A 23,976-nucleotide genomic window follows, 5' to 3' on the forward strand; every position below is an offset into this window, starting at 1 on the left:
CATGGAAAACACAGAGTACCCTCATAGTTTATTTGGCCAATACCAAACCTCACCCCTCAAGAGTACTTATGATGAGCATATTCTATTCCATAAAGCCAACTGATACATTCAGTCAGCAGCTAACTTCCTAGTGAAAACATTTTGTTCTTGTGAATTAACACAAATAGAATGAAATTTCAAACCTGTAAAGAATACAGTGGTACCTAAAATATTAAGAGAAGAAAACCAACAACTCAAATTAGAAAAATGATTTAATCTTCTTACTTATGCGATAGAGTTTCCCTTCCTTCATGTCAAAAGGGTGAATCATGCAAAGAATCATACACCTGGAATCAAAAGACCTTAACTGCTCCTTAGAAAAATGGTTGAGTGGCGGGCTAATGCAGAGAAAAGACAGGATGAGCCTGGAGCATCTTACAGTGCCAAAGAGACAATACTCAAAAAAATTAAAAGATGAGCATGTCAAACAGAGGAGTCAACCCAAAAGGGCTCCCAATGGCCAAAGCTAGAACAATTTGTGCAAAATAATAATGCAAAAATAAATAATACAGCAATTTGAATTAGAACTCAAAGTACAAAATAAATATACATGAGTTCAAACTGATATAAGGAGAAGGACAAATGTCCCTTACAGAAGAATTCCATATAACGTATCTACATGTAGACATTCCCCACTCCAGAAGGTAAAGCTTAATTCCCACTGCCTGAGTGGGGTGGGCTGGACTTAGGAACTCTGATTCCAAAGAACTGAGTCTGGAAAGGGGAAAAAATCATAACTTCACAGAAGAGAGACCTAGTGATCACCAGCTTAACCAGGTGGTGAAGGTGAACACCACCAGAGGGGTGGTATGGACAGTGTGCACCCAGGGAGGAAGTGATGAGAGGGGCCCTTCACATGTGTGATTCTCTTCGCTCAAAACCCCAAACCCCAGTCTAATCAAGAGGAAAAACATCAGCCAAAGCCAAATGAAGAGAGATTCTACAAAGCTCTTCAAAACTGTCAAGATAATGAAAACCATGGAAAGACTAAGAAACTGTCACAGACCAAAGGAGACTCATCTTTAGTTTAGTCAACAGTCGTACCCCAAAGATATTTATGGTTCCGGGTCTCACAGTTAGGTCTAGTTCTTCATATATTTTAAATATTAACCGCTTATGAGATATATGATTTGCAAATATTTTCTCCCATTCCGTAGGTTGCCTTTTTATTTTGCTGATGATTTCCTTTGCTATGCAAAAGCTTTTTACTTTGATGTGGTCCTACTTGTTCATTTTTGCTTTTGTTGCCTTGCTTTTGGAGTCAGATCAAAAAAAACCATCACCAGGACTGACATCAAGGAACTTACCGCCTATGTTTTCTGCTAGGAGTTTCATGGTTTCCGGGCTTACATTCAAGTCTTTATCCATTTTGAGTTCTTATGTATGGTGTAAGATAGTCTAGTTTCATTCTTTCGCATGTGGCTGTCCAGTTTTCCCAACACCATTTACTGAAGAGACTGTCCTTTCTCCATTGTACATCCTTGGCTCCTTCATTGTAAATTAATAAATTAATTGACCATATATGGGTGGGTCTATTTCTAGGCTCTCTATTCTGTTCCATTGATCTATGTGAATGTCTTTATGCCAGGCCATACGATTTTGATTACCATAGCTTTATAATAGTTTGAAATCAGGTAGTGTGATACCTCCTGCTTGTTCTTCCTCGGGATTGTTTTGGCTATTAGGGGCCTACTGTGGTTCCATACAAATTTTAGGATTCTTTGTTCTGTGAAAAATGCCATTGAAATTTTCATAGGGATTGCATCAAATCTATAGATTGCTTTAGCTTAGTATGGACATTTTATCAATATTAATTCTTCCAATCCGTGAGCACAGATCTTCCCATTTATTTATGTCTTCTTTAAATTCTTTCATCAACATCTTGTAGTTTTCAGTGTATAGATCTCCCACCTCCTTGGTTAAATTTATTCCTCGGTATTTTGTTCTTTTTGATGCAACTGTAAATGGGATTATTTTATTCCTTTTTCCCATAGTTTGTTATAACTGTATAGAAACACAAGAGATTTTTGTTGGGGCTCCTGGGTGGCTCACTCAGTTAAACATCTGCCTTTGGCTCAGGTCATAATCCCAGGGTCCTGGGACTGAGCCCCGTGTTGGGCTCCCCGCTTAGCAGAGAATCTGCTTCTCCCTCTCCCCCTGCCCCTCCCCCCCGTTCCTGCTCTCTCTCTCTCAAAAACAAAATCTTTTTTAAAAAATCCCAAAAACAAGATATTTTTGTATATTAATTTTATATCCTGCAACCTTACTGAATTCATTTATCAGTTTTAACAGTATTTTGGTGGAGTCATTAGGGTTTTGTACACAAAGTATCAAGTCATCTGCAAATCTGAAAATAGCAACAGTTCTACTTTCTTTCCAATTTGGATTTTTTTTTTCCCCCTAACTGCTCTGGTTAGGACTTCCAAAACTATATTGAATAAAAGTGGCAATAATGGGCAACCTTTTGTTCATAATCTTGAAGGAGAAGCTTTTGGCTTTTCACCACTGAGTGTAACATTAGCTGTGGACTTAGCATACATGGCCTTTATTATACTGAGGTACATTTCCTCTATACCCACTTTTGTTGAGAGTTTTTCTCATGAATGGATGTTGAGCGCTTATTCTGAAAGCTCATGATTTTTACCCTTCGTTTTGTTAACGTGGTGCATCACCCTGATTGGCGTGCAGACATTGAACCCTCCCTGGGTCCCTGAAATAAATCCCACATGATGACAGTGTGTATATGATCTTTTAATGTACTGTTGATTTTGGTTAGCTAATATTTTGTCGAGGATTTTTGCACCTATATTCATCGGGGATATTGGTCTACAATTTTCTTTTCCTGTGGTGTTCTTTTCTGATTTTGGCATCAGGGCAGTGGCTGGCCTCATAAAATGAGTTTGGAAGTGTTCCCTCCTCCTCTTTTTTTTTTTTTGAAGAGTTTGAGAAGGATCGGTATTAATTCTTTGAATTCACCAGTGAAGCTGTCTGGTCCTGGACTTTTGTTTGTTGGGAGGTGTTTGATTAATGACTCAATCTCCTCACTAGTAATCATTCTATTCAGATTTTCTATTTTTTTCATGACTCAGTTTTAGAAGGCTGTATGTCAAAACATTAATTTTTCTTTTTTTCTTAAAGATTTTATTTATTTATTTGTCAGAGTGAGAGAAAGAGCACAAGCAGGGGGAGTGGCAGGCAGAGGGAGAGGGAGAAGCAGGCTCCCCGCTGAGCAAGGAGCCCAACGCAGGACTCGATTCCAGGACCTTGGGATCATGACCTGAGCCGAAGAGAGACGCTTAACTGACCAAGCCGCCCAGGAGTCCCCAAAACATTAATTTTTCTTAAACACACTCCCTCAGATTCCAATTGGGAGACTGGAGACGGATGGAGAGAAAAAGTGCCAGCATATTCCCAAATCAAAACCAGAGAATTACTTCCTGGACATATACCTACTATGAGCTCAACAGATAGAAGAGAAATATAAGACAGCTTTATTCAGAGTTTTCAATCTAGTTAGGAAAACAAGATAAATGCACACAAAACTAAGAATGGCTTGTGCAGCACAATTCCTAAGGGTTATCAGTGTCTGCAGTGAGTATGATGGTGCTAGAACAGGAGCAGAGATGCTCTGAAAACAGAACATGGAGTGAAATGAAGGGAGGCTTGATCACAGAGGACCCTGAAAGTTCTTGGACGACATTATAGTTGCAAACATGGAGACAAAGAAGACTTCTGAGCAGGTGACATGTCTGACCTCTCCTACTAAGCCATAAATTCCCCAAGAGACAGGAAGTACATTTTATGGAAACCACTCTCACACACTGTTGACCTCTGAGTCCTCCTGAGACTTGAAAGCATGACCTAAGCAGTGAAAGCAGGAGTGTCATAATGTTCATGTCCCATGGAGTCAGACCCAACAGAAGTTCAAGGACCAGGTTAGCCTAAATGGGGATAGAGGAGGAGAAGAAAGGGACCAACCCCAGGTCAAGACAGGAATCTGATTCCCAGAGCTACATACCTCTCACTAACAAGCTGTCAGCACTTTTTCCAGACTCACAAAGTAAGTATCATGACCCTAGGAATAATGCTATATAATACAGCCCATTATAATAATGCAGCCAGCCCAATGTATAGAATATCCTGCCCCTCTGGTGGCCAAAATATATGTAAAATATACCCCCCCTTGGATGACCAAATAGCCACTCCAGTGAGATGAAATATTCATGCCGGTATAAGATACATCTGTCACAACTAAAGCGAAAAGGTTTTCAACCACCACCAGGAGCCTCCCGAGCCCTGCAGTCTGCGAGGGGTCCCAATGCAGCCCTCTGGCCTTGGAACTTCTGCCTGAGCCTCTGCCTCCAGCTTGCTTCTGACTCATCCTCGAGCCCTCTTCCCTGCCCTCTCCCAAGCTGCAGACCAAGTGGAAACAATAGGGCTTCTTTCTGAAGAAGAAAAAAAAAAAAAGATTTAAATACTGGATTAGCAATCAAGGATAGGATGAAAGGTTATAATTTTGTCACTGCTAATAGCATTCTTAGCCAAAGACAATTAACTATAAAAGTGTGATTTTGTTGAAATTTCTACAAATGTACTGCTATTTAATAATGATGTTCAGTATCAGAACTGGAGAAGGAAGTTGAGGGGAACTAAAGATGACGGCACCATCACAGGCCTTGCATCAATCATCACCGGGCCCATTTCTGCCCCAGGACCTTTGCATCTGTTGTTCCTTCTGTCAGAAAAGAACACCCAACAGATAATCCCTTGGTTTGCTCCCCAGGTTCTTTCAGGCTTCTTTTGAAATGTCATCTTCTTAATGAGGCCTACCATCGACTCTCTCTCTAACTGAAAATAGCTATGCCCTCATACCCTGGCAACATAACTCTCTAGTTTCTCCAAAATAATTCTCACCACCTGATAGATTTTATGGTTTTTAAAAACTGTTTGTCTTCTCCCATGAGACTACAAGCAATGTGACCTAGAACAGAACCGAACAGACACATGAAAGGATTTAAACAAATAGGTAGTAAATGAAGGCTGCATGAATTTACAGCGTTCAGTAGATCACTGATAACAACCGATATAAAATGAAATGTAAAACAGATCATAAAACATGTCAAACAAATCTGGAGGGTTTAGAATAACAACTGTAATGGGATATGGAAGGATGTTCCCTATTTTAAGAAGTAATAATCCTGTCGTTGTTGTTGTTTTAATGCAGAATTTTCAATCAGATAAATCCTTCAGTGAAAATTCTCCCGAACAGCTGGCCACCGCAAGCGGGAGTGTGGGGCAGAGAGAGACGACCTGCGGCCAGGCGGTGTCAGTGCAGCGCGCGAGCCTCCATGAGGACGTCCCCTCCTGCCGGACTCGGGGCCCTCTGACACCCCCCATCTTGGCTTGCAGCCCGGGTTCCTAACACAGTGCCCAGCACACAGAAGGCATTAAACAAGTGTCCAAATGCGTAAGTGGAAGCAGGATGAAGATCATTTTCAAACATAAGAAGAATTTAGATTAAATTATTAAGTATATTAAAGACTAGCAGGCAGACAGAGGAAATGGCTTCTGTGTTTCTAATCCAAACCCTGGAACTAGCCCAGAAGCCAAACCTATCATTTGGCTTCTTACTCATTCCAAACAGGCCCCGTCATTCATTTCTGTTCCCACAGCAGAGGTGCTTTACAAGAGATGGAAACAGAATTTAGGGGGTCGAAATTATAGCAGCTGTTTGATTAGCTGCTAGATCTTTTATCTAAAGCATTTAACACAGAAGCACATAAATTACTATGCCACAATCTTTAAAAATATTGTGATAACCATATTTCTATATCATTGGTTTCCTTTGTGATCCTATGTTTTATTATTCGCATTTAAAAATATACTTTGAGATGCCGATCCAAGGCTTCATCGGTTTGCCAGGAGAACTCATGAAAAGACAACAGTCTTTTAAGAACTCCAGCTGGGGACACCTGGGTGGCTCAGTCGGTTAAGCGTCTGCCTTCGGCTCAGGACATGATCCCAGGGTCCTGGGATCAAGTCCCACATCGGGCTCCTTGCTCAGCGGGAAGCCAGCTCCTCCTCCCTCTGCAGCTCCCCCTGATTGTGCTCTCGCTCTCTCTCTCTCTGACAAATAAATAAATAAAATCTTAAAAAAAAAAAAAGAACTCCAGCTGGATGGGCACCTGGGTGGCTCAGTCGTTAAGCGACTGCCTTTGGCTTAGGTCATGATCCCGGAGTCCTGGGATCGAGTCCCACATCGGGCTCCCTGCTCAGCAGGGAGTCTGCTTCTCCCTCTGACCCTACCCCCTCTTGGGCTCTCTCTCTCTCTCTCTCTCCAATAAATAAATAAAAATAATAAATTTAAAAAAAAAAAAAAGAACTCCGACTGGAGAGGGTAGAAAAGGCACCCAAGGGAACTTGCTCCACTAGACCTAAGAATTCTGTCAAGATAAAACCAGCTGATAAAGGATTCACTGGGGAACTCTTGTGCAAGAAAGGCCACATCTTCGGAGAGGTCAGGACAGCCAGGAAGGGTAAGGATTTCCTTGGATATATTCAAGATGTCCGAGGGGTGGACATCAAAGGGAACAGAAGGAAGAGAAGTATAATTTCAAAACAAGACTATAAAATTAAAATCTTTCAAGGGGGTTAAGAATTTCTGAAGGCTGGGCAATCACGAACCAATCTAAAGAGGGGGGAAGAAGTAAGGAAACCAGTTCATCCTCCCAGGAATTTAATAAGCAGAGATTCTTAAAAGGAAATGAAAGAACACCTTCTCCCGTACTGGACAGTAAGCTCTTCCAGGAAAGAAACTGAGCCTCACTCGTATTTGCATTCCCATGACCTAGCACTGGGTCTGGCCTGCTGTAGGCCCTAAATACAAGCAGGCTGAACTGAAACATAAAAGCAACATAATCAACGATGACTGTAAAAAAGTGGCAATCAGCTGTAGGAAAAATACTACCCATACTTATAAAGTTTTCAGACAGGCAAAAGCAATGTCATATTAACAATGCAGCAAAAAAAGAAAGAAAGAAAGAAAGAAAGAAAAAGAAATATCTGAGCATGATAAATGCAAAATTCAGAACAGCAATGGCCTGCTGGTGTGGGGGAGAGGTGTAGAGAGCCAGAGATTCCATCAGGGGTTCACAGGTGGTACTATGTCTCATGGATGTTATCTATCACGTAAGTCCAGAATATTCTATAATAACTTTTTGGTAAAATTTTAGAAAAAAATAGGCTTAGGGATTTTTAAAATTCTGTTCAGAATGCCAAGAAAAGCAAAGAGACAGCTAGATCTGGTCATGGTGCAAGAGTAATGTTATAGTAAATGTTCTCTAGAACTCAAGGGGTGCCAGGCTGGCTCAGTCAATGGAGTATGCAACTCTTGATCTCAGGGTTCTAAGTTTGAGCCCTGCATTAGGTGTAGAGATTACTTAAAAATAAAATCAATCAATCAATAGAACTGGAGTCTTATTTTGCAACTAACATTCCCAACAAAAAATATTTTTTCACTCATTCAGTCCTTTAACTAGTGGCACGGACAGAGTACCTACTGCATGCCGGTACGGGTCTGGGGAGTGGTTCTGGGGATGGTTCTGGGGATAAGGGAATGACCAGCATTGACGAGGTCCCTGTTCTAACCTTATGTTCTAAAGGGAGTGGGGGGGCACCTGGGTGGCTCAGTCGTTGGGCGTCTGCCTTCGGCTCAGGTCATGGTCCCGGGGTCCTGGGATAGAGTCCCACTCGGCAGGAAGCCTGCTTCTCCCTCTCCCACTCCCCCCTGCTTGTGTTCCCTCTCTCACTGTGTCTCTCTCTGTCAAATAAATAAATAAAATCTTAAAAATAAATAAATAAAGGGAGGAGGGGATGGTGATAAAAAAAAAAAAAAGTCCATAAATGATATTTCCACTGGGAAGCAGGGTCTTTGCAGATGTCATGAAGTTAAGATGAGGTCATGCTGCTTAGAGTGGTCCCTAATCCAGTAATTGGTGTCCTCGCAAGAAGAGGGAAACTTGAACACAGATACACATAGAGGCAAGGCCACGAAAAGACAGAGGACACTGGAGTGGTACAGCCACAAGCCAAGAAACGCCAAGGGTGGCCAGCAACCAACAGAAGCTGGAGGAGGCAAGCAGTCTTCACTGGAGCCTTCTAAGGAAGCATAGCCCTGCCTACACCTTGACTTTCGACTTCTACCCTCCAGAATTGTGAGAGAATACAATTCTGTTGTTCCAAGCCATCAGGTCTGCAATACTTTGCTATGGCGGCCCTAGGAAAGGGGGCATTGCAAGAAGCTGGGACCACCGATGGGAGAAGCAACTAGCAGGACTCACTGCAGCTCCCCAACCCTGTAGCAGAGAGCATCTCAACTAAGGAGGCTGCCAAGTGACCGCCACGTCTCTCCTGGATGAGGAACTCCTCACCACGGGTGCCAGTCTATCCAGGATTTGTGTCTGTCAGAAAGCACTTCTTGATTCTGGAACAGAAGTCTCTCCTTCATATTCAGTGGACAATAAATCTACCCACTGGCCCTCCGTCTACCATCAAGGACCACAGAAAACAAGCACTAGCCTTCATCTTCCTCACAGCAACTCTTTGCATTTTTTTAATGGAAAACTAACACGTCCTCTTGAGATTTAGGTTATACATGCCTATGTTGTTTTGGCCATTTTCTCTTGTGAGTCATTAATTCACTAGATGAACAGATTTAACGCTCCCAGCACTGTTAAAGGCACTGGGACGGAGCAGTCGGTAAAATGGATCCAAGTCCCTGCTTTAGTAGGGGAAGCAGAGAAACCAGGATCTACAAGTCATGTGTGTGCTACATCAGCTGATGACAGAGCTCAAAGAAGAAGTACCACGTCAGAGAGAGGTGGCACCTTCACAGTGTGGCCGAAGAAGGTGACCCTTGCATAAACAGCTGAAGAGTTGAATGAAAGGCCATGTGGATTTTTAGGGCCCGAGCATTCCAAGCAGAGAGAGCAACAGGAAGGCCCCCAACAGTGGTCATGTCTGGAATGTTCCAGAAAGCGTAAGGAAGCCAGTATGGCTGGAGCAGAGGCAGCAAGGAGGAGGAGCGCAGTGGGAAAGGAGGTCAGAGCCAAAACAGGGCCAGGGCATACACAGCCCTGGGTCAAGGTAAGGACTGTGACATTCGTTCTTTTTTTTTTTTTTTTTTTTAATTTTATTATGTTATGTTGGTCACCCTACAATACGTCATTAGTTTTTGATGTGGTGATCCACGATCCATTGTTTTCGTATAACAGCCAGTGCTCCATGCAGTACGTGCCCTCCTTAATACCCATCACCGGGCTAACCAATCCCCTCCCCCTTTTGTGACTTTCATTCTTGACGAGGTAGGGAGCCAATGGAGGGAGCCAACAGAAGACTGATGTGGCCCACCTTATGAGGTGCTTATTTTCTGTTTCGTTTAAACTTGTTTATTTAATAAATTTGTGAAAATTTGTTTATCCAACCTGCCAGGCACATAGCTAATAATACCTACCTAACTGTGATTATGAATAATGATGATTATGTGAGAAACATAATCAGGACTTCACAGCATAGAGGTGCACTGGCCAGAACTAACCATCTAGAGCTGCCCAAGTTTTCCAGTAGTTCGTGATGGCAACGTAATGAGCTTGCTGTGAAAAATAACCCTGCTGTTAAACAAGGTTGTACTTGTGCTTTAGTGGGACCCAGTCTGGTGCTACCCTAAGAGACAGCAGTTAGGCAGCCACTCCAATAATCCAGGCAGGAGATGTTGGTGCCTTGGACCTTGCATTTGGACCACTATTTGTTTTTGTAAATAAAGTTTTATTGAAACACAGCCACACTCATTATATATTGTCTATGGCTGCTTTTGTGCTACAGGGGCTGAAACGAATAGTTGTGACAGACATTATACAGCCTGCAAAACCAAAAATATTACTACCTGGCCCTTTACAGAAAGTTTACTGACCCCTGATCTAGAATATGAGGTAAAAAGAAGAGGTAATGTTTTAGGCTTAAGCAACTAGAAAAAAATGAGTTGCCATTTATTGAGATGGGACTCAAGGAGAAGACAAGATGTGAGGAAATAGCAGGAGCTCAATCTTGGACATGTTAACTGTGAGATGCTTCTTAGACATTGCAGGAGTCTGAGGTTCAAGGAACAGTTCTGGGCTGGAGAGATCAACCTAGGGACCAGCAGCTTAGAGATAATAATTAAAGCTGGGAAACCAGATAAAATCAGTAAGGGAATCAACACAGATGGAAAGGACAACAGGTTAAATATTGAGCCCTAGACCCCTGACATTTACAGGTCAGAGAAATGAAAAAGAACCATACAGAGCAGCAAGAAGAGACAGACAGAGACAGGATGAAAGCCAAGAGAGTGTGGAGCTCTGGAAGCCAAAAGAAGAAAGTGTTTCAAGAAGAGGGCCAAAGCCCCATCAACTGAGGCCAAGATGGTGACTCAGAGCAGACCGCAGGAGGCCTCACTCAGCTGGATTCGAATCAGCAGTGGGTGCAAGGACAGACAAAGGAGACAGAGGATAGGCAAGTCACTCCGGAAGTTTTGTTGTGATGCAGAGCCAGCGGGGTGGAAGCTGGCAGGGGAAATGAGATCAAGAGAGTTCCTTTTTATGTATTCCCATGATGGGAGAAGGAACAGCATCTATAATGACTGTTAAAAAAATAAAAGTTTACCACTTGAGATAGAAAGCCTGACGAAGCAGGAAAGATGGGAAGTGCTCGGGCAAAGGCTCTGAGTAGGACAGAGGAGGTGGGATCTGGGGACAGAAGTCAGTCAGGGGTGGACGGTTCACGCTTAACAAGAACCGGCCGGCCACACGTACAGGCAGGTAGGAGGATGCGATGATGGGGAGCTTACAGAGATTCCCTTTCGCCTGTGTCTGTTTTCTCCATGAAATAGGAAGGCAGGCCATCAGCCCAGAGCTGCACAGAGAACGAGGTGCTGCCCACTGAAGCAGGAGGTTTGAAACGACCTGTGGAGTGGGGGAGTGAATGGGAAATACACTCTAACTACCTGTGAGAGTGTGTGACCACAAATCTGAAATGAGACAGATAGCATGGTTCTGGACTTTTGTCTAGTCTTGTCCCACAGCATGAGACAGGAAGGAGCCAGGAAATGGTATCTGAAACCAGGAGCATGGACGGGGTTGCCTGGCTGGCTCAATCAGTAGGGCATGGAACTCTTGATCTCAGGGTTGTTGAGTTCAAGCCCCACATTGGGTGTACAGTTTATTAAAAATAAAATCTTTAGGTGCACCTGGGTGGCTCAGTCAGTTAAGCATCCAACTCTTAATTTCGGCTCAGGTCACGGTCTCAGGTTCCTGAGATGGAGCCCTGCGTCAGGCTCCGCACTCAGCGAGGAATCCACTTGGGATTCTCTCTCTCTCCCCCTCTGCCCCTCCCTCTGCCCATGTGTGCATCCGCTCTCTCTAAAATAAATAAATAAATCTAATAAATCAATAAATAAAATCTTTATGAAACAAACCAGGAGCATGGTTTAACCAAGGAAGTAAGACAAAGTGAGAGGGAGGCAAGAGAGAGGAGTGACAATGAATGACTGTGGAATTTAAATGGGGAAAGGAGGGAAGTGGGGACCCTGGGGGAGGGAGAAGTGAAGAAAGTGGCATAGAGGGGGTGAGCCAAAAAGCTGAAGGTGGTAGTCAGGAAGTCGCTGAGATGTAAAGGTCTAGAGCATGACCACGGCCATGAGTAGCTGATGTCGGATGGAAGACAAGGTCACTGAGGGAAAGCGGCTCACCAAAGTGAGAGGGCAGAGTCCTGGAAGGTCATCCATGTCGCTACTGAAATCACCATGAATCATGACACAGGCAGTACCAGGGAGACAGTGGACCGAATGAGGCAGGGAGAGCGGGTTCAGGGGATGGCTGCGACAAGGACAGGAGTGGGGAATACAGTCCGACGACACGAAGTTCAAATCTATGTGTTCTTAGGGAGGAGGAAGAGTGGCCTAGAAGAAGAAACGAGAAAGCAACAGAGGAAGAGCGTAAATTCAGCGAGAGCCCCAAGGGGAAGGGCTGTCCATAGAGAAGGATTCTGCCAGGGACTGACCATGAGCATTTCAGAACTGGGGGTGGGGGTGGGGGGAGAGAGGTGTCTGTAACAAACCATACACAGATTAGAGACTGAGAGGTTAACGGATGAGGACCTGGGAGACGCGGTGGCTGACATAAGCAGGACAGGGCACGTGCTGTGATGATTCCTGGTGGTCCCAAAGAGGCAGGGTGCTATGACCAGGTGCAATGACCATGTGCATGCGGAGCTCCGGTCTCCAGTATGCCCACCGCTACTGCAGTGAGATCTCAGGCCCCTCCCCATCCCACTAGCCCTCCCCCAACAATCTCCAGCATTCCAGGTGGGGACCTGGTCCTGGTGAGACAAACGGCACTGTTGGTAGCACTGTCTCTAAGGAAAGGGCAAAAACCCAACTAGGATCCCGAGCCCTTCCCCTGCCAGAAGACCATCACGGCTTCTCAAAGGTGTACAGGGGAGACCTTTCAGGCAAAGGCACTGTTTATTACTAACTGATGATGTGGCCTAAGCATCTCTCACTTTTATAATCAACAGAAGGATGTATAAGCATTTATATTTACATGGGGAAGAGTCTACCACAATGCCTAACAAGAGCTATGGTAACAGAAACTCTGCAAATACTCTTAATTGACGAGTTACCTAGTTCAGAAAGACATTATGTGGAAGGCAGCTAAGGGAGTGCTGTACATGACTGCAGAACTAACAATCATATTAAATTAGTCAATGACATGATGATGAAGAATGCAGATCTGAATGCACCTGCTTTTTCAAAATTAGAATCCTAATTATAATACTTATTATAATGGTAATAATTCTTATGTTCAGTAGAAAAGTTCACTTGATAAAAGACAGGTATTTTCAAATATACAGTATGCGTCAGTATCACTGTTTCCCAACAAAGACAATCATGGGTATCAACTGTGAGCCCATTAATCATAAAGAAAGAAATTTTCACAACAGTTAAATTGTCAATGAGATAGCTATAAAACATCCCATCAGATAAACTTTTATACCCTGAAAATTCAGAGAAAGAGTTACAAGACAATGTAAAATGAAGACAAGGAAATCCATAATTAGAGGCTTGTTATTTTGACCATTATTTCAATCTTGCATTTTCAGATGATTTTATCATAAAAGAAAAGCACCAACCAAACTCATAAAATCAGCTGAGTCAAATTAAGTCTTAATCGCCTTGCCATCAGAGATTAAGACCTGACTCTGTTTGAAACAAAGGATGAAAGTTATGGAAAGGAAAACAATTAGTTTTAACAGATCACCATAAAAATGAATAGAGATTAACAAAACACAATATAATGATCTTAATCTTTTAAACTACTGCTTGCAGAATTTTTTTTTTTTTTTTGCTTGCAGGATTTTAAAAAGCTGCTGTGCAATTCATTTTACCCTGCTGTGAAAATGTCACAACCATAAGCTTCCTAGAAAGCCATGACTGAAATTATAAACGTGTCCCAGGTATGAAAGTGAGGCTTACCTGATGCACCTATTGGGGAGGTAGCTGGGGTCATGTTGTGGACATTGAGACCAAGGCTCTGGGAGGGGCCTGGGGCTGATGCTGCTATAGGAGGCCCTAGAGGGTTCTCCCTCTGGGGCGAGGTGAGCGGGGTGGTCGGCTGGGAGGTCTGTCCACCAGCAAGTCGTGCAAGGCGCCTCCGTCGGATCTACAAAAGGGGAGAAAAGACATTCTATAACTCAACTGTAGAAACACAATTCTGCCTAAGAACAACATTAACGTTGTCAGTAAGCATCGAAAACCACACCAGAGCTTAACAACTAAATATGCTTTGAGAAAAAAGGACTCATCCAAGACAAGTAATAACTTGGCATACCAGTACTTTCACAAACTACCACCTCACTTTTTAAAAACTGCATCTTGGGGCGCCTGGGTGGCTCAGATGGTTAAGCGTCTGCCTTCAGCTCAGGTCGTGATCCCAGGGTCCTGGGATTGAGCCCCGTATCCGGCTCCCTGCTCAGCAGGGAGCCTGCTTCTCCCTCTCCTTCTGCTTCTCCCCCTGCTCATGCTCTCTCTCTCTCTGTATCTGTGTGTCTCGAATGAATAAATAAAAAATTTTAAGAAAAAAAATAAAAACTGCATCTTACTGCCTTACAATCCCTGTTTATCACACTTCCTTAACCGATAGCGTGAATCTGCCATACTACACTTTTAAACACACGGAAGCTTGTTATTTTATTTTTTTATTTTTTAAAGATTTTATTTATTTATTTGGCAAAGAGAGATACAGTGAGAGAAGGAACACAACAAATGGGGAGAGGGAGAGGGAGAAGCAGGCTTCCCGCCGAGCAGGGAGCCCGATGCGGGGCTCGATCCCAGGACCCTGGGATCATGACCTGAGCCGAAGGCAGGCGCTTAACGACTGAGCCACCCAGGCACCCCGAAGCTTGTTATTTTAATAAAACCACGTAACTTGGTTATTTTAAATAGGTGAGATAGGTGAGTTGTTTTTTGTGTGTGTGTTGTTTTTTTTTTTTTTTAAGAGAAGGGGGTGGGGGAAAGGGCAGAGGGAGAGGGAGAGAGAGAATTCCAAGCAGTCTCCACACCAACGCAGAGCCCAACGCAGGGCTCGATCTCACGACCCTTAAGATCATGACCTGAGCAGAAATCAAGAGTCAGATACTCAACCAACTAAGCCACCCAGGTTCCCCTAAATAGGTGAGATTTTATTTTTTCACTTATTTTTTTTATTAACATATATTATTTGTTTCAGGGGTACAGGTCTGTGATTCATCAGTCTTACATAATTCACAGCGCTCACCATAGTACCTACCCTCCCTGATGTCCATCACCCAGCCATCCCATCCCTCCCACCCCCCTTCACTCCAGCAACCCTCAGTTTGTTTCCTGAGATTAAGAGTTTCTTGTGGTTTGTCTCCCTCTCTGGTTTTGTCTTGTTTCATTTTTTCCCTCCCTTCCCCTATGATCCTCTGTCTTGTTTCTCAAATAAATACCCAATTTAATTTACTAAAGCAAAAGTTTCAAAAGTAACAAACATTACACTAAGACCCAAATTTTGCCATCACTTTCAGGTGCAAAGCAATTCAATTTGTCTTACTTAATTGCAATAAAAATATAATCTGCCACTTCTTCCTTATAATAATACCCCAGAGTTATCCAGTGATTACAAATATCTACCACAAAATCCCAGTGGATCCCAGAAATGTTTCCCTCACATTTTGATAATCATTAATTTATAAACAGGCAATAAACTCTCACTGACCACCTGCTGTCCCAGGCAGTGAGGACATCTAACTACTGTGAAAGGCTTCTGGCTCTACATAGGCATCAAAGAAGCAAACCAACTAGGCTACTCCACTCATTCCTTTACAAATAAGGAAGATGAAAAAGTTAACCTACGACAAATGCTAACTGGGATGGACCTCATCTGAACTAAGAATCTGTCATTCTAACACTGCAGAAAATCTGCTCCTTCTATTGTTCACACAACCAAGGACCAAGGATTCTTGACCCCAAAGTTGAGAAACCCACTCCTATGCCCCTGCTGCAAATACATCTATCAACGAACTTACACAAAATCCTCAAGTTGTCTGGTTGTTCATCTATCTATTTCACTAGATTAAATCCCTTGAAGGAAAGATCAGGTCTTAATTATTAAAAATAAACACTGAGGAGCGCCTGGCTGGCTCAGTTGGTTGGACATGCAACTCTTGACCTCAGAGTTGTGAGTTCAAGCCCCATGTTGGGGGCAGAGATTACAAATTTAAAAAATAATAATAAAATTAAAATAAACACTGATGTGGCACTTTGTCTTCTAGCAATGTTCTCAACACTTTATGAATCCATACTCATTTAACCCCTATAATGAGCCTCTGTGGGTACTTATGCCCATTTTATATATGAGCAAACTGAGGCACAGAGGTTACATCCTTGCCTAATTATAAGTGGCAGAGCTGGAATGTAAGCTCATGTAATCTAGCTCCAGAGCATATGCCCTCACCACTAATCCAATGGTCTGGGGATCTCTGGGGATCTCCAAGACCCTTGCAGAGGGTATGCTGAGGCCAAAGCTATTTTTACAGTATCACTAAGACATCTGCCTCTTTCGCTCTCATTCTCAAGTGTCCAGTGGAGTTTTCCAGAGACTATGTGACATGTCATGTTGCAACAACTTAAATACGGAATTTAATATGAGAATTCAGCTGTATTCTAGCAAATCGGACATTTAAAAGGCTTGCAGAAGTGAAGATAATGTCAACTTTTGTCACTAAACATGTTGTTTTGGAAAAGGTAGTTTTTGTCATTAAAGATATATTATTTATATTAACATACAATGTTTTCATTATTTTGTTTAGGTTTCTCACTTTTTATTTCTATTATGGTAAATATCAATGAATAGAACCCACCTAAACAAAAGCTCTTTGAGATCTTCATGGTTTCGTAAGCGCATAAAGGAGTCCTGAGACCAAACCTCTGAGAGCCAGACCACCTTCTCCTATTCATCCTTATCTCCCTACTGTCAAGCATCGCACCTGCTCTGTAACAGGTGCTCAGCGCTCCCTGACCTGAGCTGAACGGCGAACGGTGAAGGTCATCACAAATCATCCAAGGGAGAAGTGGGATTGAGACGAAAAACCTCACTGAAAGAAATGACTGAAGTGTTTCATGAACACTTACCTGGGTTGGAGGGTGGGGAACATGGACCAGAAATTCCCGATCCAATTACTCAAGCCAGAGACCCAGGATTTTTGTTCACTGTTTCCTCGCCTCCCCTCATCTCCTCAAACACCCAGTTTATCACCAAGCTCTGCTCCTTCGACCTGGGTCCACCCTCTCCCCTCAGCTCCTCTGCCACCACCCTATCCAGGCCACCACCCTTTCTCACCAGGCCGTCTGCGAAAGGTCCCAAGGAATCTATCTGTGTCCACTCTGGCCTGGTAAAAGCAAAGGCTCCACATTCCTTTCTTTAAACACTTTCAAGGTTTTAGATTTCTGAAATGCAAATCAAACCACAATGAGATAACACCTCATACCTATTAAGATGGCTGCCATCGAAAAACCATAAAATAACAAGTGTTCGTGAGGATGTGGAGAAACTGGAGCCCTTGTGCACCGGTGGTGGGAATGTCAAGTGGTGCAGCCACCATTTTAAACAGCTGGGTGGTTCTTCAAAAAATTAATAATAGAATTACCATAGGATCCAGTAATTCCACTCCTAGGAAGTACCCAAGAGAAATGAAAGCAGGGACTTAAACAGCGAGCTGTTCACCCATGTTCACAGCAGCATTATTAGCAAGAGCAACCCAAGTGTCCATCAATGGATAAATGGATAAACAAAATGTGGCACATACACACAATGGAACAGTATTCAGCCTTAAAAAGGAAGGATGTTCTGACATGTGTTGCAACACAGATGAATCTTGAGGACACGAGGCTAAGTGAAATCAGCCAGTCAGAGAAAGAAAAGTACTGTATGATTCCATTTATATAAGGTACCCAGAGTAGTCAAATTCATAGAGACAGAAAGCAGAATAGCTGTTGCCAAGGGCTGGGGCGATTTTCAAAATCTAAGTATAAAATAAAATCCTAAGTGATAAGAAAGCATGTTATCCTACTTCCCCCTACAATCTATTCTCCACACAGCAATCACAGTAATTCTTTAAAAACACAAACCACCCTCCCCTGCTCAAACCATTCAATGGCTTCCCACTGCACTTGGAATAAAAACCAAGTCCTCACCGTGTCCTATGGAGCCACCGGCTGTCTCTCCAGGCTCCTCGTATGCCACGCTAGGCGGCAGCCACACTGGCCCTCTGACACCTCCTAGAGCATCTTAAGCTCTAGCTTACCTTCAGCCACTTGCAATTCCTTAAGCCTAGAAGCAATTTTTCTAATTTTTGGCATGGCTGGTTCTTTCTCTTCTTTCCATTCTCAGCTTAAATATCACCTCCTTCTAGAGGACTTCCCTGATCACTTTATCTAGCACTATCCTCCCCTCCACACTCACTGATATTGTAGCCCTCCGATCACATGCTTCAAGCACTCTGCATGGTCTGTAATTACATTACCTATTTCTTTTGTTTTTTTAAGATTTATTTATTTATTTTAGAGAGAGAGACAGCGAGCGTGCACGCCCATGCACCCATGAGCAGGGGGAGTGGCAGAGGGAGAGGGACAAGCAGACTCTATGCTGAGGGCAGAGCCCCATGTGGGGCTCGATCCCACGAACCCGAGATCATGACCTGAGCTGAAACCAAGAGTCCGATGCTTAACCAACTGAGCCATCCAGGCACCCCTGTCATTACATTATCCATTTCTTATTGTCTTGCTTACCATCTGTTTCCCTAGTAGAACGGAAGCTCAATGAGAAAACCACGGCTATGTTGTTTTCACTGGTGTTATCTCCAGCACTGAGTGTTGTGCCAGGCACATAACAGCTCTGTACACACTGAACAACGGGAAAAAGTAATACAGGGAAGCAAGACAAGCGAAGCAGTAAAGCCACACAGAAGAGTGTTTAACTGAAAATTCAAAGCCCAGACAGAGTTTCAGACTTCTGCCATTAACTCCTCTTCAGATAGCCACTCATTCAGCAAATACTCATCAAGTACGGGAGAGTAAACTGAACAGTTCCCGCTCTCATGCTGCTCAGATTCTAGCGGAGGCCAAAAACACAAGAGCCAAATTAACAAAGAGAATGCCAGGTGGTTATGAGCACCATTAGAAAGAAATAAAGTAGGAGAGGGAGGGACAGCAGGGCATGCTGGGGGGAGGGTGCTGCGATTTTTATATAAGGTGGATGGAAAGGCCTCTCTGATAAGGCGTCTGCAAACATGAAGGAAGAGAGGAAGGAAACCCGGTAGGTATCTGGGAAGTATGGTGGGAGTGTGCTTGACTCATGTTCAAGGTCAGCAAGCCTTGTGTGGCTGGAGCAAAATGAGCAAGATAGAAACAGCTGATGATGAGGGGCACCTGGGCGGCTCAGTCGTTAAGCGGCTGCCTTCGGCTCAAGTCATGACCCCAGGGTCCTGGGATCGAGCCCCGCATCGGGCGTCCTGCTCGGCGGGAAGTCTGCTTCTCCCTCTCCCACTCCCCCTGCTTGTGTTCCCTCTCTTGCTGTCTCTCTCTGTCAAATAGATAAATAGAATCTAAAAAAAGAAAGAAAGAAAAGAAAAGAAAAGAAAAGGAAAGAAAGAAAGAAAGAAAGAAAAGAAAGAAAAGAAAGAAAGAAAGAAAGAAAAGAAAGAAAAGAAAGAAAGAAAGAAAGAAAAGAAAGAAAAGAAAGAAAGAAAGAAAGAAAGAAAGAAAGAAAGAAAGAAAGAAAGAAAGAAAGAAAGAAAGAAAGAAAGAAACAGCTGATGATGAGATCGGAGGCATGAAGGGGCCTTGTAGCCACGGTGAAAACACTAGGAAGCTGCCAGGGGGTTTTGACCAGAAAAGTGACATAATTCAACCTACATTTTTAAATTATTGTTTTGGCTGCTATGGAGAATAAACTGTAGGGGAGAAAGGAAATAGGCAGAGAGGCTACGTAGGAGGATGCCGACGACCTAAACACAAGTGGGTGGCTGTGAAAATCGTGGTGAGTGGTCAACTGGGATATACTTTGAAGGCAGAGCGCCAGCTCACAGGATTTGCTGATGGACTGGATTTAAGTAGAACAGAACCAAAGGAGGTAATAAGGCTGACACCAATGTCCTGGGCCCAAGCAACTTATCAAATCAGTTTACTGAGACAAAGACAATGGTAAAAAACATGGGACGGAAGGAGGAGATAAAAGTTATTCTAGAAACATGATTATTAAACATGCAGATGGAGTTGTCTTTGTGTGAATTCTATGATTTTTTTAATTGAGTATAAGATAGTAATTAGGGGGGCGCCTGGGTGGCTCAGTCGGTTCAGCGTCTACCTTCGGCTCAGGTCATGATCACAGGGTCCTGGGATCAAGTCCTGGGTCGGGTTCCCCGCTCAGCGGGGAGTCTGCTTCTCCCTCTCCCTCTGCCCCTCCCCTGCTTGTGCTCTCTCTCTCGCTCTCAAATAAAGAAATACAATCTTTTGGGGTGCCTGGGTGGCTCAGTCGTTAGGCATCTGCCTTCAGCTCAGGTCATAATCCCAGGGTCCTAGGATCGAGCCCTGCATCAGGCTCCCTGCTCCTCAGGAAGCCTGCTTCTCCCTCTCCCACTCCCCCTGCTTGTGTTCCCTCTCTCGCTGTGTCCTGTCAGATAAATAAATAAATCCTTTTAAAAAAAGAAAAAAGAAATACAATCTTTTAAAAATAAATAAATAGTCATTAAATAAATAGCAATTAAAATGAAAACATGATCTGACGTGCAGGAGAGGGCAGGTTAGGATGACCCTTGGACAGCTGTTAGCTTCCAGACAGCACGAAGAGCCGTGAGCCAGGATGAGGTCACCTAGGCACTGTGTGGTGATTCAGGAGTCTGAGGATGAAGCCCTGCAACACACCAACAACTGGAGTGGGGGAGGGGAAGGGAGGTGACACCAATAGAGGAGACTGAGAATGGTGTCGGGAGGCCTCTGGGTTCACCAGGAGAACTGACCCCGGCTTCCTAGGAACCAGTCAGAGACTTTCAACGGCGATTAACATCACTCTGTGGACAGGCTGAGCAATGTGAAGACTGAAGAGTTGCTGGTTGGAATTGGCAATGAGGTGGGAACTGAGGGCCTCACCAAGACCTATTCTGATGGAATGTAGGGGCTGAAAGCTTGACCGGAGCAGGTCCAACAAAGAATGGGAGACTGGAAGTACCGATTCCTGAGATCTTTTTATTGTAAAAAAAAAGAAAAAAACAAAAGAGCATAAGTGGGGGGAGGGGAGGGGAGTGAGTCCACCCTGCCAAGGAAGAGAAGGAAAGATGGAAGCGTCTGAAGACAGATGGGCTACAGACCCCAGTGCTGTTACATGCACGACGCAACAGGAAATGTGGTTGCAGCAGAGTGACGTGAACCCAGGATCCGTCAGGAAACCTGCGTTCTGGTGCCACCACAGATTGGCCACACTTGCTGTCATCTTGGATAACACACTTAACTCTTTCCCAGCTAGGAAACAGGGATAATAAACTCAGCCCTAAATAGCTTTCCCAGGTAGCTGTTATGGGGTGGTATATGTAAAAGTGCTCTAAAAACTACGGTGAGGATAAATGAATGGTGGTACATTCCTACTCTGGAATCCAGGGAGCGATCAAATGAATGAGCTGGTGTTCTACACAACAGCCTGGATGACTCTCACAAACAATATTAAGCAGAAGCAGCTACATATAAAGAAGCACAGATTGCATGATTCCATTTATATCAAGTTCACAAACAAGAAAAAAGCAGCATGAGCAAGCTTCTAGGGTGCCGGTGATGGTCTTGTTTTTTAAAATGACACTAGTTTCACAGGTGTGTCCACTGTATGAAAATTCGCTGGGCTGCACACTTTCAATGTGGGTAGCGGGTCTGTGGGTATTCATCTTGTTCTTCATAACTTAAATGTCAAATGTAGTCTTTTTTATGTTTCCAACATGATACAATTTTATTTTTTTTAAAGATTTTGTTTATTGGGGCGCCTCGGTGGCTCAATCGGTGAAGCGTCTGCCTTCGGCTCAGGTCATGATCTTGGGGTCCTGGGATCGAGCCCTGCATCGGGCTCTCTGCTCAGCAGGGAGTCTGCTTCTCCCTCTGTGCTCTCCCTCTCTCTCAAATAAATAAAATCTTTAAAAATAGGGGCACCCGGGTGACTCAGGTCATGATCCCAGGGTCCTGGGATCGAGCCCCGCATTGGGCTCCCTGCTCCGCGGGAAGCCTGCTTCTCCCTCTCCCACTCCCCCTGCTTGTGTTCCCTCTCTCGCTGTCTCTCTGTCAAATAAATAAATAAAATCTTAAAAAAAAAGAAAAGGTAAGTCACTTAACCCTCCCTGTGCTTCAGTTTCCACATCTGTACGGTGGGGTAAAAACCGTAGCCTCCAAGAGTTGTGAGAAAACCACCCTCTGTGCCCGGTTTTCTACTTCCTTTTTCTCCATGGCTCGTGTCTGACCGCCTATATACGTGATGTTGTTTATGTACTGCTTATTCACCATTCCCCGACTCTAGCTTTCTTAATGCAAGGACTTCTCTGTTTTCTCTCTGACGCCTCACCGGTGCCGAGAGGAGTACCTGGCACGCGGAAGGTGCTCTCTAAATAGTTGCTGAGTTAATGAAAGAATAAATGAAAAGTACTAGAAAATGTCTTTTTTTTAAAAGATTTTATTTATTCATTTGACAGAGACAGTGAGAGAGGGAACACAAGCTGGGGGAGTGGGGAGAGGGAGAAGCAGGCTTCCCGCCGAGCAGGGAACCCGATGCAGGGCTCGATCCCAGGACCCTGGGATCATGACCTGAGCCGAAGGCAGATGCCCAATGACTGAGCCACCCAGGTGCCCCGAAAAGTACTAGAAAATGTCTTGCACATGAAATTTAGTGTTTAGGAATTTATATTATCATTATTTTGAAAAAGCACACATGTTGTTTTTAAAAAAAATATAAAGCCACTTTTTTTTTTTAAGATTGTATTTATTTATTTGACAGAGAGAGACACAGCGAGAGAAGGAACACAAACAGAGGGAATGGGAGAGGGAGAAGCAGGCTTCTCGCTGAGCAGGGAGCCCGATGTGGGAGTTGATCCCAGGACCCTGGGACCATGACCGGAGCCGAAGGCAGACGCTTAACGACTGAGCCACCCAAGCACCCTATAAAGCCACTTTTAAATCTGGTGCCAAGTTCAGCCTGAGATGTTAAATTTAAATGTTCTCCTGGGTGAAACAAACATAGAATAAATGTCCTGACTCACTGCAATATGGGTTTGAAGGAAGGAAGTTTTCCAAGAAAGATTTCCACTGCACTGGTGTTCCCCAATCCCTGCCTCCAACACTCCACAAAGGGGAAGGGGAAGGAGAAGGAAAGGAGGAAGGAAGGAAGGAAGGAAGGAAGGGAGGAAAGAAAGAGAAAGAAAGAAAGAGAAAAGGAAAGAAAAGGAAAGGAAAGAAAAGAAAAAGGAGTGAAGAATCAGGACTCTGTGAAATATACTGTGGACTATTAACGAAGACAGAGGAGTGCAGTAAGGGACACAGGCAGGTCCGTGCATGACACGAACTGGTAGGAGATGACTGATAAAACCAGTCCTCACCCACCACCATCTTAAAAGACCTACTGGGAAGAGGAGAAGGAGCCACGAAAGGGCCAGCAGTCTGGGCCGCCTGCACAGCACTCAACGGAGGACAGTGCCCTTCCGGGGACTGACCACCTTCTATGACAGGGGTGGCCATGAACTGGTTTAGCAGCCCAAAGACCCAGGGACTATCTAGACAGGAGACCCCCAGGAGATGGCTTTGAGCAACCGAAGGTATAAGGGCTTATCTAATTAATTTGACTATTAAGAGATGTGACCTCACTTTTATCACAAACAGAACATCACAACATATGAGACACAAACTAAAAATAGCTCAGCACATCAAAATATTCTTAAACTTTTTTTCTCTTTGCTTACTCTACTTTTTAACACCAAGCACATAAGATTGGTATAACCTCTCTTAAGTTAAACAAGTCCTTTTTGAAAGGATTTGGTTTTCCCAGATGTCACAAAGAAAAAATACCAAAAGCATAAAAAAGGAACTTCCAATTCCTCAACTTATGTCCTGAACCACAACTCAAACTCAAACACACAGATCATGAAATCTCATTTCTAGAGTTTTTCTGGTCTTGACTATTTGAGTCCTCATTTCACAAGTGACATTAAAATAGGGCTTTCCCCAGAACTGTTCTATCTTGATGCATTTCCTACTCTCATGTTCCTGATCAACTAAAAATAGACTGAAAACAGCTACTGTTCAAAACA

The 23,976-nt window shown here is 43.7% G+C and overlaps 1 protein-coding gene across 2 annotated transcripts in view; it reads right to left on the bottom strand.

Annotated features, from left to right (window-relative positions):
• The window catches only part of UBE4B (ubiquitination factor E4B), a 122,250-nt gene that overhangs the window by 68,280 nt on the left and 29,994 nt on the right, over window positions 1-23,976 (bottom strand). For both annotated transcript variants that reach the window (XM_032393922.1, XM_032393929.1), the window contains exon 2: window positions 13,604-13,790. In XM_032393922.1, the coding sequence (XP_032249813.1) occupies window positions 13,604-13,790 (187 nt within the window). The remainder of the gene's footprint in view (window positions 1-13,603; window positions 13,791-23,976) is intronic.

The sequence above is a fragment of the Phoca vitulina genome, unplaced genomic scaffold, assembly GCF_004348235.1.
Source record: "Phoca vitulina isolate PV1807 unplaced genomic scaffold, GSC_HSeal_1.0 scaffold2, whole genome shotgun sequence".
NCBI classification, from domain to species: Eukaryota; Metazoa; Chordata; class Mammalia; order Carnivora; family Phocidae; genus Phoca; species Phoca vitulina.